The following is a 14,952-nucleotide window of genomic DNA, read 5'->3' on the forward strand; positions in this document are numbered from 1 at the left end:
ATGTTTTCCACTCGTGGCTGTTTCTTTCCCCCTTCTGGTACCCCTATAATTCGGATGTTGGAACGTTTAAAGATGTCCTGGAGGTTCCTAAGCCTCTCCTCATTTTTTTGAATTCTCATTTCTTCATTCCTTTCTGGTGGGATGTTTTGTTCTTCCTTCTGGTCCATTCCATTGATTTGAGTCCCCGTTTCCTTTCCATCACTATTGGTTTCCTGTGCATCTCCCTTCATTTCAATTAGTTTAGCCTTCATATGTTCCTCTAATTTGTGACTGTGTTCCTCTAATTTGTGACTATAATCTACCAGTTCTGTGAGCATCCTGATAAATAGTGTCTTGAATTGTGCTTCTGAGAGGCTGGCAATTTCTCGGTCACTTAGAGTTATTGGCTCTGGGACTTTGAGTTCTTCTTGCACCATCTTTTGGGCTGTTTGTGCCTGTTCCATAGCAGGATCAGAGCCCTAAAGTGTTCACTAGAACAGGGCAACTAAGTCGCTGGGTTGTGACGCTGTATGTGGGGGAGGGGTCAAAGAGGGACTATGGCATCCTGTCCGCCGCCTGCCGCCACGGCCCTCACCGGTGCCGCAGTTGCTGCCGTCACCGGGCCCACGCGTTTCATCCCACTGCACTCGAGTGTGCCACCACCATCAGCCCTCGCCCCCTGGGGCCTGCGTGGTCTGTCTCACTGTGCACGAATATGCGCCCGCGGTCTGCCCCACACCCCAACTGGTTCCTGTCTGCCTGCGCCCCTGGGTCAGGGGCCCTGTCCTGCCCGACCCTGCTCGCTGCTGGCTCCGCCCCTCTTACCGCCCTGTTGAACGGTTAGATGTAGTCCGACTTACATATAATTCAATTTTCTGTCCTTTGGTGTGTCTTTGTTTCTCCAAACCTTTGTTGTATTCAAACTTGGTTGTGGGAGAAGGCACAGTGTTTCCACCTATGCCTCCATCTTGGCGGAAGTCTCCAAAACTTGGAAAATCTTCATATAGTCATTGGTGCTACTATGCAGTTACTGATGGAAAAAGTTGCTCCGACCAAGTACCTCTCAAACTCAAATGATACTTACACTATTGGCTAACATTTTGATTTTTCACAGTGCTATTGTGAATATAAGTGCATTTTGTTTTTATAAATACCTTAACAGGGATATAGACAGGATAACTAGGTTATTTCGGTTTTACAGATGAGTAAACTGGAGGTAATTTTTTGATGTCATTTACAAATTCACATATAGAAGTAAAGGAAAGACCCTGTCAGTACCCCAGTATTATGACTGCGGGCACCAGAACTGGGTTCAGTTCAAGGAAAGAGGAAAATGCTCATTTCAAAATTGAGATGATCAAACCCTATCTGCTCTCTGAGTTATCATAGATTATGTAAGACTATTGCTAACAAATAACTGTTTTCTTCCTCTTACTTTGTAGAGTCTATGAACTTAAGAAAGCCATCTACATCTGGAAACAGACCTTGCAAAAGAGGTAGGAGGAAATAACAACTTTTCATGCTTACAAGTGAGCAGGGTTTTCTGCAAAAAAAAAAAAAAAAAAAAAAATCCTTCTAATTCTTTGCTAACCCTTTTATAGTAAAATACAATTTATTTTAATTTAAGATAGTTCATATTTTAACTTTTATATTAATTAGGCTAGTGGCTATGAGAAAAAAAAAAAACCAAAAGAGGTCAATGCCCGGGACAGAGTAGAATTTAAGGGGAGGGGCAGGGCTCTGTTTCACAAAGTCATCCTGGGAAGCAGCCAAGTGAGAGATCTGCCTTCTTCAATGTGAAATCTGTAAGACCACCTTAGGAAAGGAGCAGAGCTAGTAATCAACACAGTTACAGAAACAAACACAAATCCATAAAGTTACGTGTAAAGGAAGGAAGAGAAGGCAGTGCAGAATGCAGAGGGCCCAGAGAAGGCAGAGGAGCCCTTGAGAGAGAAATATGTCCACCTCAGGCTCAGGGGACAGGGATGACAAAGTGCTGACCTACAGGTCTCGTGAATACAAAAGGCAGATCATGCGGGGTTGTGGGAGGGACAAGCTACCCTGTGTTTTCAGAGCTTCCCAATGTTTTTCTTTGAGTTTCTTGTCACACACTGAGATTTTCAAGAAACATTTGCTCCTTCTGCAGTGAGAAGTCCTGACAAGTCTTTGGGGTTCAATGCAAAGGAGAAGCTCCCAGAAGCCGAGAGCTCTGCAGTGAGAAGTGGTGCTGACCAGGAGGGTAAGGACCACCATCACTGGCCTCCAGGACACCAGGAGCCTGAGGTCAGGGCTCCTGTTCCTCTGAGAATACCTCACATGTGGGAGCCCAGTCCTGCCTTGTTCTCATGTGGCCACTGTGAAGACTGAAAAGGACAAAATTAACTAACAAACAAAATAGAAACAGACTCATGGATACAGAGAAAAAAAATGACAGGTGTCAGGTGGGAGGGGGGCAAAGGGGCTGGGTGAAAAAAGGGTTTAAGCAGAAAAAAAGAAGAAGGGAGAAAAGGAAAAAAACTCATACATAGACAAATAAAACAGTATGGTGACCACCGGGTGGCAGCAGGGTGGGGAGATGTAGAGGAGAGTGAAGGAGGATACATTTTGATGAGTAGAAACTTGGCTTGGGGTGGTCAATGCACAACACAATGTACAGATGATGCATTATAGAACCATACACCTGAAACTTATATTATTTTTTTAACTAATGTCACCCCACTCAATTCAATAAATACAAAAGTAAATAAAACTGCAAAGAAAGAAATCACTTAAATTCAGGCTTAACAAGATGGCTCTGGCAGGGCAGCAGTGTGCCCTTACTTACTTCATGCTCAGAGACATGCCATCCCCCTAGTACTGGATCACCTAGTGATGTTCACGTACTCAGCACCTGTTCTGTACAGATCAGAGACAGCTAGACAGTCAGCTATTGCTCAGTTGTGTCACAGACCTGTTCATAATTCAACAGACTCTAATTATTTTTTTGTTATGGACACAAAAACAAGTTTTTGGTTATGACTGTTAAGTTCCCTTTATACTTGTTGACAGATGACCCCCAACATGACATTGGCCTATATAGTCATGTTTGAACATGGCTTTGCCAAAAAGGATATCTATTTATGTTTATAACAGCCTCAAAGTTAGGCCAGATAACCATTGCTTCCTCATTTCACCATTGGGGAGCGATTAGTTTCTTCCCTGTATCTATGAGGTTTTCAGGAGCTTTACACAATCACATGGAGTGTTACCTTTACTCAAAACCTCTGAATACAAATGTAAAATAGTAATGTTTTATTATTTTAGAAATATGCCGTGATTTATATCATGTATGTTACAAACGACCCCAGCAGCACCTGGGGCAAAATCTTATTCTCAAGTGTATCAATGTTTCTGCAACAAATTGTGTGAATTCACATCAAGTGTAATAAGTTAAAGATTCTACATGGACTCCTGGCAGCTAAGTCCAACTTCCTTGCCAAGTGACTTAGCTGCAAACCTGTGAAAAACTATTGGTTTTCAAGACGTCTTTGATTCTGCATATTGGATAAAGGATTGTGAGTCTTTGCTTCATTTTGCAGCAATCTCCTTCCTTTAGAGAAGAAGAGACAGAAATGAGCATCACCACATCTTTATGTCCCAAATCCTTCAACAATGTGAAGAGTCATAAGATTTACCACTCTCTCAGTTACAGAAGATTGGCAGTGTTTTTCTTTGCTTCCAAATCCTGTGGACATTGAAAACAAAAGTGTTTAAGGCATAGGGAATCAGAAAACACCTAAGAGCAAAGATAACTAACAGCTTTCTCTGTTACAAAAGCTTTATTCAGGTATTTTTGGCTTTTTCTTTAAATAAAAAGTAGTAATTTTTTGGGATTTTAGATGATGCACAATAAATAATATAATGCATTTGGTGGGCTGCTGATTGGCATAAAAAATCAATGGCACAAGTGCAGCACAAGTGCATTCATGTGCAAATAAAAGGCTACCTGGGTGACACCAATATACTGAATAGGCCTGCTCTTTGGGGACCCAACTGAGGAGGCACTGACATCTCATAAAAATCTTAAGACCTGGACAGGATGGAATACCTGTTACAATCCCTGCATAAACCAAAGTACAGAAGCATTTAAGCCATATTTCAAAGTCATGTTGAGAAATTAAACAAGACCCAGGGCCCATTCCAGACTCTTATTTCTCAAGAAATCAGACATCCTTATACTTGTATATTCAGGTCTTCTGCAGTATGAACCATCCTAGGACTTGTAACTTCTACTTATTCATTTCTGTTTTCTCACCACCATCTGTTATTTTCCAGGTTTCATGGATCTTGGAAACAAGTCTGCTTTACAAAAACCCAAGAAAAGAAGAAGTAAGAGTGAATCAAATTTTACTTACTTTTAATGTGAGAAATTAGTTTTAAACACCAGAGTTTCATCATCATTATTATTTACAACATTGAATTAAGCAGAATAATGTCTCATCAAAGATGTCTATGTTCTAATCCCTGGAACCTGTAATCTGTTAGCTCACATGGCAAGTGAACTTGACAGATGTGATTGAACTAGGGACCTTGAAATGTGGTAGATTTCCCTGGATTACCTGGGTGACTCCAATATACTCTATAGACCTTAAAAATGGAGAGCCTTTCTTGGCTGTGGAGAGAGGAAGAAGTGACCCTGGAGGAAGAGTGAGAGAGGTGCCATATCACTGGCTCTGCAGATGGAGGAGGGATGGGGGAATGTGGGGGACCTTAAGAAGCAGGGAAAATCAAGGAAGCAGATTATCTCCTACAGCCTCCAGAAAGGAATGAAGGGCTGCTAAAAACTTGATTTTATCCCGGTGAGGCATTGCCAGAATTCTTATTGACATTAATTGTAACATGATAAATTTTGTTCTTTTAACCAATTATTTGTAGTAAATTGTTATGGCAGAAATATAGAAATAATACAGACTTTGGCTTTTATAAGGGCCTTATGGCTATAAAACAATCCTAAATATCTGTCAGTGTCTTTGTGCAGTGAGCAGAGTCTGGAAGAATTTCAGTAGACCGATTTGTAAAAGCCTAGATTGCCTTGAGCAATTTGTCCTTAGACATGTGGATGAAGCAGACCTAGGGAGGACTCAGAAGGAGAGAAGAATATGGGAAAGAAAACCTATGTTGTTTCAAAGAAAACACGTGCTGTAGACCGTCCTTAGGGGAAATGGAGAAGAGCAAACTCTACCTTCCCTCAGAGATCTGTCCCTCCTGTGAGAGGCTTTCCTAGAGTTCCCCACTTCCCACATCTTACTCATCACATCCGATACAGGTACTCCTGCCAGCTATCAGTGAGGTTATGAACTATGGCATTTTGTCTGGACTCTGACATATCCAAGAATGCAGATGTTCTGTTAGTAAATGAGGAATTAAAAGTGGATAGCTTGAATACAATGTGAAAAATTGATGCTTTAGGTCTTAAAAATTTGTTGAAAGTTCTTTTAGAATCTAATGTGTAATTGATATTTATAAATATTTTCTCTTCCCTTAAAATTAGGCACATTTGAACTATTTTGGTGATCTGGCTTCTCCCCATATACAGTCTTTTCATGAAACACAACTTGGTTGTTTAACCTCGTGGATGCACAGTCAATTAGGTTGTTTCCTACAGCATTTACCAAATCCCTTCTACCTTAACTGCTTTAGGATCCTGGGATCACTCCTATGGTGCAAGTCACCGTGTTTGTATCAGAGAGACAAGTGAACACAATGCCCCAAAAGGAAAGTATTCACCACTGTTGATGTCTATAGGATGTGTGTATACATCAGTTGGGAGGTGAGGACACAGGCGTTCTCTCCAGTCTGGGCCACTGGCCAGGTATAGATAGGTCTTATGAGCTTTTGCTTCTGTTCACTGTTTCTACTTTTTAATGGGGCAAGATGGGGGCAAGGTCACTGGTTAAGGACCATCTATCCAATCTGCCTCTCATGGCCATGACACCAGCCAGGTCACATTTGTTCTTTTCATAGCCTTCCACCAAATGACTAAGAGTCTCTGTGGGGGACATTGCCCAGAGACATTCTGCATGGGATTTCAGATGCCAGCACCAGCCTCTGTTTCCTTGGATCAGATGCTAAGTGGCAGACTCAGCATCCCCGTGGTGAAAGACCTGGACCAGGTGGTTTCATTCTCTAGGGAGGACGCAGGGCAGCTCTGAATGCCAGATATCAGTAAGGCCTCTCCACCTCCCATGCCTTCCTAGGTGTTTCCTCCTCAGGTGCCTGGATCTTTGTTCTTCCTTCCCTGTTACAAAACCTGTGTGTACTATTCCACTGGCTCCAGCTTTATCTTTCTTTCCAATAATCTCCTACTGTCATTCAGATTTTTCATCCAGAAGGGTCAGACATAAAAAGGGCAAAGGCATTTCCAAAACACATGAAAAAAAACAAATCTGAATCATCTGGGCACTCCAATGACTCCACCTTCCAGGCTGGATGGGGAAAGAAGGAGGCATCATTCCCAGCAAGGGTCAGAGCAGAATCCAGATTTCTCACAGTTGGTCTCTATAACACCATTAATCTCCCCATTCACTTTTGTCCCGATCACAATGCAGGAAGAAGCTGGTCCCTTTCTGCCTTCCTTGGGGACAGCTGCCTTCAGTGACCAAAGAGCCCTAACAGAGAAGTGTGTGGACAAGGGAAGATGAGGTCATAGACTTAGATGATCAGAGCATTGGGTATAGCCTTAGATAAAGGGCACACCATTGTCAGACTACAAATGGTCCAGACACCCATGCAATTTTAAGATTGTCTACAGCTTCCTGAGTTCCCCTTTCAGGTCTGGAGAAAGCTGATTGGGGGAAAAATAAGGCAAAGCAGTGAACACAAACAGGAGGCAGACGCCATCTCCATTAGGTCACCCCATCACTGTCCTCTCTGCTCAGGAGTCAGAGCTCTCAAAGGAAGAGGCAGGTACAGTCTGGGACTTTGCCTCCAGTGACCTAAGTGCAGGGAAATAGCCCAGCTGCAGAGCTCCCTTCTACCAGGACAGCAGTGTCACTGTCACATAAGAATCAGGAGGCTGACCTCATGGGGAGCTAAGACAGTTATACTGACTTCCGTGAGTGTCTCTGTTGAATCATTCTGGCTGTGGAGGGTTTGAGAGCTGTAATGAAGGTAGACTTTGTGGTTATGTAGCAAAAATGTCACTGAAAGATAGGCTCTGAAACTCTGGAGATTTGTGGGATGAAGTTTCCTTAGTACCTCTATGACTTTGTGGAAACGGTAACTACATGATAGTAAGTTCTCTGTGTACAATTATGAATTGAACAGAATGACAAATTCTCTCTTTCAGGGGCAAGAGAGCAGCCGGGTGTGTCTGTGAAGCTTGGTGCTCAAATACTTCCTGTGACCTGTGGGGAGATGAGGGGGCTGTTAATTAAGAGAAAGTTGGAACGAGGTAGGTTTCAGGGTTTACTTTAATTGGCAACCCCTCTGTGAAAGAAATACGTGAAGTAATGGAATAACCCATGTGAATTTCCTGTCATTCAAGGAATTGAGCCCCCACTGTGACTTAAAAGAAGGAAGGGGTCCCTAAGATGATACTTTTACACATTAATCAGTGGTGGATATTAAGTTCTCACTCCCATGTGCAGTGCCCGTGAGGATGCCCAAAGAACCAAAGAGAAGTTGAGGATTGTCAGTCTCTGGGTGGAAAATACTGCATTTTCTATTTGAATCAGATATAACAGGAAAGAGGCCCTAAGCCTGCAAGTTTATCTCCTGTATCCCATCGGTGTAATCACCACCAGGACAGGGTGTTAGATGCAGTGAAGAGACCACAGAGTTTAGAATCAGAAAACCTGATCCCAGCCTCAGCTCTGCTGAGAGTAACAGTGTGAACTGAAGACTGGGACCTTCCTGAGCCTGAATCTCCTCATCTAGAAATGGATTATAATTACAAACCTGCCTCCTGCTGTGACTTTTCAGAGTTCTTTTTTATATTGATATAAAATGTTTTGTGATTTTAACATTATAACACTTAAACATTCTGGTCTATATGACGAACTTCATATCGGATTATTGAGATTTTATTTATTTACTTTTTAGAGATAAGGGGTGGGAGGGAGAAAGAGAAGGAGAGAAACATTAATGTGTGGTTGCCTCTCATGCTTCCCCTACTAGGAAAATGGCCTGCAACCCCGGCATGTGCCTTGACCGGGGATGGAAACAGCAACTCTTTGGTTCACAGGACTGTGATAAAGCCACTGAGCTACACCAGCCAGGGCTCAGATTATTTTTAATATGGTTATGAAAACACTAATATGAATAAATATTTTTATCATAATTGTTTTTAGAAAACTTCCCTGGGATACAACTCACATATGAATAATTCACCACTTAGAGTGGGGAATTCACTGTTTTTTTTTATTTTGTCCATTCACAAGATTATAAAATCATCATCACAAAATAATTTTAGAACATTTAGTCCCCACTAGAGGAAACCCAATACCTCTCAGCTGTCAGTTCCCATTCCGACCCCAGCTCATCACCCACACTAAGCAATGATTAACCTATGTTCTGTGCATAAATCAGCCTATTTAAGCATTTTATCTCAATTGACTCATGTAACATCTGCCTTTCTCTCACTGGTTCCTTCACTTAGCATGAAGTTCTCAAGATTCATACATACCGTGCCATGACTCATATGTCATTATTTTTGTTGCCATATGTAAGCCATAACATGGATATACAATATTGCATTTATCCTTCAGCTAGAGTTTTCTCATTCTTTAGCTGTCATGAATACTACTGTTTTGTGTGAAGGTTTTTTGTGAACCTATATTTAAGATGCTTTTTAGTATATACCCTGCAGTGTAATTGCAGGATTATGTGATAATTCTATATTTACCTTACTGAGAAAAAACCAAAATATTTAAAAAATGATTGTACCAGTTTAATTCTCACCAGTGAAATCTGAGGGTTCCAGTCCCTCTGCATTCGCACCAACACTTGTTATAGTCTGTCTGTTTTGTAGTGGGCACGCTAGTGCTTAGACTGTAGAATTTGATTGTGGTTTAATTTCCTTTTATCTAATGATTATGCTGTTAAGTATATGACAATCTTTTACATATCAGTTACGTTTTCTACTGATTAATATTTCACAATTATTTTAGTATCAGCTACCCATGATTTTAAGGATGGAAAAATATCTGCTCAATAATGACAGTAAACTCAGAGAAAATTGTTGTAACAAAGGACATGGATGTTGCCTTAGTGCCATTGTGAGCTGCAGGGCCCCACTTAAGATTTTAATTCAAAGCAGCAAATCTCTCTGGAGGGAACTTAAAAGCTAGATTTGGGGTTTCTGAGCTATGGAAGATGAGGCCACACACTCCTGCTATTGATCTTGAACCCAGATGGGTGACATCACATCCAAAGTGTGGGGAGGCCAACCTCTGAGCACTGAGGACAAAGAGGTGTCAGGATCAACCTACCTGATCTTACAGGAGCCACGAGGAAGTGCATAAGAACTGAAGATGGAAACTGGCTCACCCCCAGGGAATTTGAAGTCAGGGGAGGCTACCAATCATGTAACTGGAAGACCAGCCTGACCTGTGGTGGAAAAACCCTGAACGAGCTGATAAAGGTATTTCACTGAGAGGGGCAGGAGGTGTGACTTCCTTTGTTGTGGTCAAAGATGAGGTCACTATGTGTTCACCCAGTATATGGTGACTTATGGCTGGAGCCTTCAGGCCCCAGACTTTATTTTTTTCACAGGAAGAGGTGCCCCACGCTCACATCTCAGTACAAGGGAACCCATCCATTTGTCAAAGGGGTTCTTTCCGGGTGGCTGCAGGACCTTGAGGGAAGGAAAAGTTGTTCTGATCCAGGTGCTTGCAGACAACTTTAGGCAGTAAAAGAAAGAAGATTGTCTATAGTCAAACAAGTGGGCAGAACACACTCCAGAGAAAGACTGGTGTAAACACCAAACCACAGTCACCATGACTCTGTGAGTTGAGGTAGATGGATTGTGTGGGATACAGCATAATCCATCAATCGGGGTTGTTTGCAGAGAGATTAAATGTCAGGCTAAAGAGTTTGAACTTGTAACATGGACAATGCAGAACCAGGGATTCTCCTGAGGTTTGATATGACATATTTAAAACAGTATTTCCGACAACATGGGGACTTGCACTGGCTTCACTGTCTTTCAGCCCACGAAACGTATAGTCAACCTGCAAAGCTCAGCTTCCTTGTCACTCCCGTCTGAATGTCACTATTGACTGACCTGCCCTGGTGACCCCTTCCCTGGGTCCCCTGAACTCTAGAGTAAGGCCCTTCTCACACTGTCTTGTTCTTATCCCTCCATGCATTCCCTTTGTCTCTGTAGACCCCTCTAGGGTTTGTCCTTTATGTGCCCAACATTGTACAGAGGGAGTGACACGCTGTAGGTGTGGGACCTGTGCATGTCGGTTATGTAGCCCAGGTGTGAGGAGGCAGGTCTGAGTGGCACTGGTGGGAATGCAGAGGGGGTGAGAGGTGCCAAAGAGATGGTGAAGGAAAACCTCTGAAAAGTTCTTTTAAAAAGCCCAAAAGCAAGGAAAAGGTTTCCATGACATATTTCTGGGTTCTGTGGATGGATCTAGAAAAACAGGTGAGGAGACGGAGGTGATTCCTCAATTAGACAGCTGGGCTTTGGGGTGACAGTTGGACATTTGTGTAGAAATATTTATAAGGAGGTTGGAATGCCAGTCTCACAAAACTTAAACACAGGCTAAGCATCAACTTGGATGTTTTTCTTTCAGCTTGGATATCTCCAGACACCTCCCATTACACGTGAAAGCAAAAAACAGGTGATTATTACTTTATACAAGTTCTTATTCATAACTAATTATATATGTACTACATCATTTTATGATTTCTCAGTTGCATAATTAACTGCTTTTGTTCTACTCTCTTATGCCTTTATTTTATTTATACATCTATGTATGTATATGTGTGTATGTGTGTGTGTATTTGGCATGCCTTCAGTGTTGCTCCTTTGAACATTAGGTTTTATACAAGGTTATCTTGGATTATAAACCATTTCAGATAGGATGATAAGGAACCATCAAAATAGATCTTATATAGCTGAGTTTTAGATCTACATGTAAATGTTGTAAAGTTGTCAAAGTTGTAAAAGCAAACATGATTATGGAACACATAAAACATTTTTAATAAGGTCATGCAGTCATCATCAAGTCAATCCCAGATTTTTTTGATAAAAGTTACTATTTTCTAACTGTCATGAAATCTAATGAACAAAAAGTTTGTTCCCCATAATCAAGATGAACCCGTCTAGGAGATCATCTATCTTGAAACAGATATGAAACCACATACTACTTCATGAGAGAGGAAACTAAGTGCATATTTCTTCTCTAATTACTTACATACTCTTTCATCCTTCAATAAAACACACACAGAGACAAACAAAATTCCTTCTCAAGTGGAAATTATTGGCAAATTTTTCATGAGGATGGTGTTGTTGGGGAGGGACCCTTGGGAGATAGACCTGAAAAATTGTCTACTTTGGTGCCCTCCTTTAGCTCCACCTCAGGGTCTGTGCAGGCTGCCTTTCTACCTGGGAAAGTTGGTTCTCCTTTTCTCCTTCTGTGGAAGAAGGCTATGTAGGCAACAAACATGTACATAATATGAATGCAGAGTCAGGACAATGTGGTAGTTTTTACAACATTGGTTATGAATGAGAACTTGAGAATGAGGGGAAGGTGTGAAGTGCCATTCTCACACACTTCAGGTAGAAATGGCCACCGAGACATTCACAGAACTCTATGTTAACTTACACAGAGCTGGCCACTGGGACTTCATCTAGCACTGGGACTGTGAGGCCCAGGCCTTTACATTACCTGAGGTTCTGGGTCTTTTGAACACTCAGACATTGGGATATTTCACTCAGTAGGTTTAGTAAAGAGAAATTAATGTTGGATCTAGTCAGTGACTACTTTAAAGTCCCTACCATTCTCCATGGATATAGAGTTACTTTATCTGGATTACCTGAAGGAGCTAGCAACTTCCCAGGCTCTATACTTATCAATGGGTGCAACACTTTGCATCAACAAAGTTCAATTTCCCATCCATTTTTTGTTTTTGTGTTTTTATCAAGAATCAAAGTGACCCCAAATGGCAGAACTCAGAACACATTACTACCTCAGTGGGTCCTCTGTACCTCTCAGAACTTCTTTTGTTGATGGAGCCCCTGTTTTCTGGAAATTGAATGTCACTCTTGACACCACATGACAGCTTCCTATTTCCTGGTGAAGGCCACTTACACTTGCTGATGACAGTTGCTGTGTGTTGTCATGTAATCTAAAATAATCAGCCAGAACAACCATTTATTATATGCTAATATTTACTAAAAAGATAACAAATGTTCTCTTTTCCTAAGTGAAACAATACTCATTTATTTACTCATTCATTCAGCATACAGTTCCTGAGTGCATAGAAATGTCCAATGTCCACAGATAATACTGAAATAATATCCCTGAGCTCAAGGATTCTTTCAAATTCAATTATCTACCATGTAAACATAACTACTGGGGAGCAGGGACCCTAGAGTACCCAAGAGACAGGCTGTGACATGACCATTTCTCAGGTCAGTTTCCAGTGGGTCACACTAGTCTATGTCCTCTCTGCCCTGGGTGAGATAGAAGCTGAGGCTGCCTGAAGGGAAGGAGGCAAAGTCAATCTACTGAAGGTACAAAAGCACTGCGAGTGTAGTGTGCAGAGGTCAGTTTGTGTGAAAAGTCAGCCAGGTGCCATCTTGGGGTGTGGATGAATGGAGAGGGGGTGACCCTCTGGAAGAAGAATTGGAGTACAGAGGACCTAGGATTCATTTAACCATTTGGGTGGTGTCCTGGAAGAGCTGCAGGAGCTGTTGGACCTCTCTGGGACATGTGCTTGATTCTCAGGACCCTCAACAAGAGATGGCAATCCAGAGGGTTCTGTCATACTCCCAGTGGCCAAGAGTCTGTCAGGAGGAGAAGGCAACTGTTCCAGCAAGAGTACCCTCACTCCTGTTAATAATAATGTTTTGTAGGGTAGATATTACAGGCCAATTCAGCAATGACTTCTAAGATTCTCATGCATTAAAAATCACACTGGCTCAGGCTAAATCTTAATTTAGGCAGTACTGGAATCACCTGAAGTCCTTGGAAAATAACATTGCTCCAATCCCACTCTACACAAAAGTTGGATTTAACCATTCTAAGTTATCACTTGGACATTACAATTGTTTAACAGTCTTCAGATGATTTTCATATACAAGTTACTCATTTTATGATTTAAAGAGAATGCCAATGCCTAAGCCCCACGCAAAACAGTTGGTCAGAATCTCTGACATTGGGACCAGAACATTATTATTTCATATACCCTCCTCAGACAATTTAAATGTATAGCTGGGCTAACAGGCAACAGCCAAAGAAATAACAGCTGGTCTTGACTAAAATGTATGGATGCAAGATTCTTACATACTGTTTACATTAGTTATTTCCTTGTTTTTCTGAGAAGAGGGTGGCCACTTTCTGCAGAGTGATGACGGTACTCTGTGAGTCCCTACAGTGAGGATAAAGAAACTGTCCCCAGGCTTCCATGCTGGAGCAGTCTCAGCCCCCACTGGGCACGTGATTTGGGATTCTCCCAGAACTCTGAATGGCAGCTCTTGGCAAGATGTCATTTGGCACTTGCCCTTTCTCGTATTTGGATATAAAACAAATGACCAGACACTTGATTCCGGTAAGATTTTCACCCAAAATCCCGGAAGAAGGTTCAGAATGATTCTTAGTGACTTTTCATTCTTTATTATTTTCTAAATTCAGAAAAATAACATAGTTATGTTTGAAATTACTCTGCCCAATGCTTTCAAGAAGGACATTTCTGATCTTTGTGTGTTGTTACTAGAGGTATAATACAGAGTTTGAGAAATAGCCCCCTCTTTTATGTATTAAGTTGGAATCATTCTTTAGGGTCTCAGCTTCCCTCTTTGCATTGAACCCTAGGGGGACAATGGAGTTAACAACAGCAGCAAAAAAAAAACAAAAAAAAAACCTTATATTGTACTGTGAGAAGAAATGGAGATACATTGGATTTAGGACATGAGAAAGAATNATGTGGTGATCTTGGTGACTCTCAGCAGGTTAATGGAAAAATGGGTACATTTATGCCAATATTCAGTACAGTGGTGCCCTAGTCGGCCTGCTGCCAGGGGACATGGGAGAGAGGAGGGGGCCCCTGGAAAAAGCTGTTGTTGTCTGTCTCAGACCATGTCTGGGTCTCACAAACCACGGAGGCCAGGAGCAAAGGACAGCTGTGCCCACCAGAGGCTCAGCTTACTAATTTCTACCCCCAAACGGTGGGTGATGGGGCTGGAGAGAGAGACACCACCCTCTATGTGTGCAGAAACCAGGACACAGTGTACTCTGGGAAAGAAACATCCTCATCAGTGTATGGAATCTGTCCAGATTAATATTCACTCCTTTCGGGGAAATAAAGAACATATGTGGAGGGTGGGAGAACCTTTCTCTGTATCTTAAATTTCATTAAACTAGGACTCGTAGTCCCACCCAGAGGGAGTCAGACTCAGGGAACAAACATGGAAACCTTCAACCTAAGAATGGTGCTTCTCCAGCCCTGTGTCTGAACACAGACACCTAACTCTGTTCCTCTACACCCTCTCAGAAAATCTGGGCCATGAGTACAGTGGGGTTTGCTCATTTTTTTGTATCTTTCCTCCAAAAAGGGGACTGCTGAGGGCTGGTCCTGCTCATTGCTGGAGGTCCCCCACGCTGGCCCTCCAGGCCCTGAGTGTCCCTCCTTGTCCTCCATCCCTGCTGCCACAAGTCCTGATGGCTGAGAACCACTGTGGGACTGCAGGAGGAGGGAACTGTGCCTGAAAACACTTGGAAAGTTACTTTCACTTCTATTTTCCCTGCTTGGGAGGAGCCC

General features: G+C 42.1%; 1 protein-coding gene across 1 annotated transcript in view; it reads left to right on the plus strand.

The window, feature by feature from the left end:
• LOC118975294 (nuclear autoantigen Sp-100-like) overlaps window positions 1-14,900 on the plus strand; it is a 43,919-nt gene extending 29,019 nt beyond the window's left edge. The window contains exons 8-14 of the mRNA XM_037029139.1: window positions 1,422-1,475; window positions 2,126-2,218; window positions 4,294-4,347; window positions 7,307-7,411; window positions 9,462-9,601; window positions 10,761-10,828; window positions 14,747-14,900. Coding sequence (XP_036885034.1) covers window positions 1,422-1,475; window positions 2,126-2,218; window positions 4,294-4,347; window positions 7,307-7,411; window positions 9,462-9,601; window positions 10,761-10,828; window positions 14,747-14,900 — 668 coding nt within the window. The remainder of the gene's footprint in view (window positions 1-1,421; window positions 1,476-2,125; window positions 2,219-4,293; window positions 4,348-7,306; window positions 7,412-9,461; window positions 9,602-10,760; window positions 10,829-14,746) is intronic.
• The last annotated feature ends 52 nt before the right edge of the window (window positions 14,901-14,952 follow it).

Source organism: Sturnira hondurensis, unplaced genomic scaffold (genome assembly GCF_014824575.4).
Source record: "Sturnira hondurensis isolate 20B ecotype Veracruz unplaced genomic scaffold, ASM1482457v3 Scaffold0020237, whole genome shotgun sequence".
Classification (NCBI taxonomy): domain Eukaryota; kingdom Metazoa; phylum Chordata; class Mammalia; order Chiroptera; family Phyllostomidae; genus Sturnira; species Sturnira hondurensis.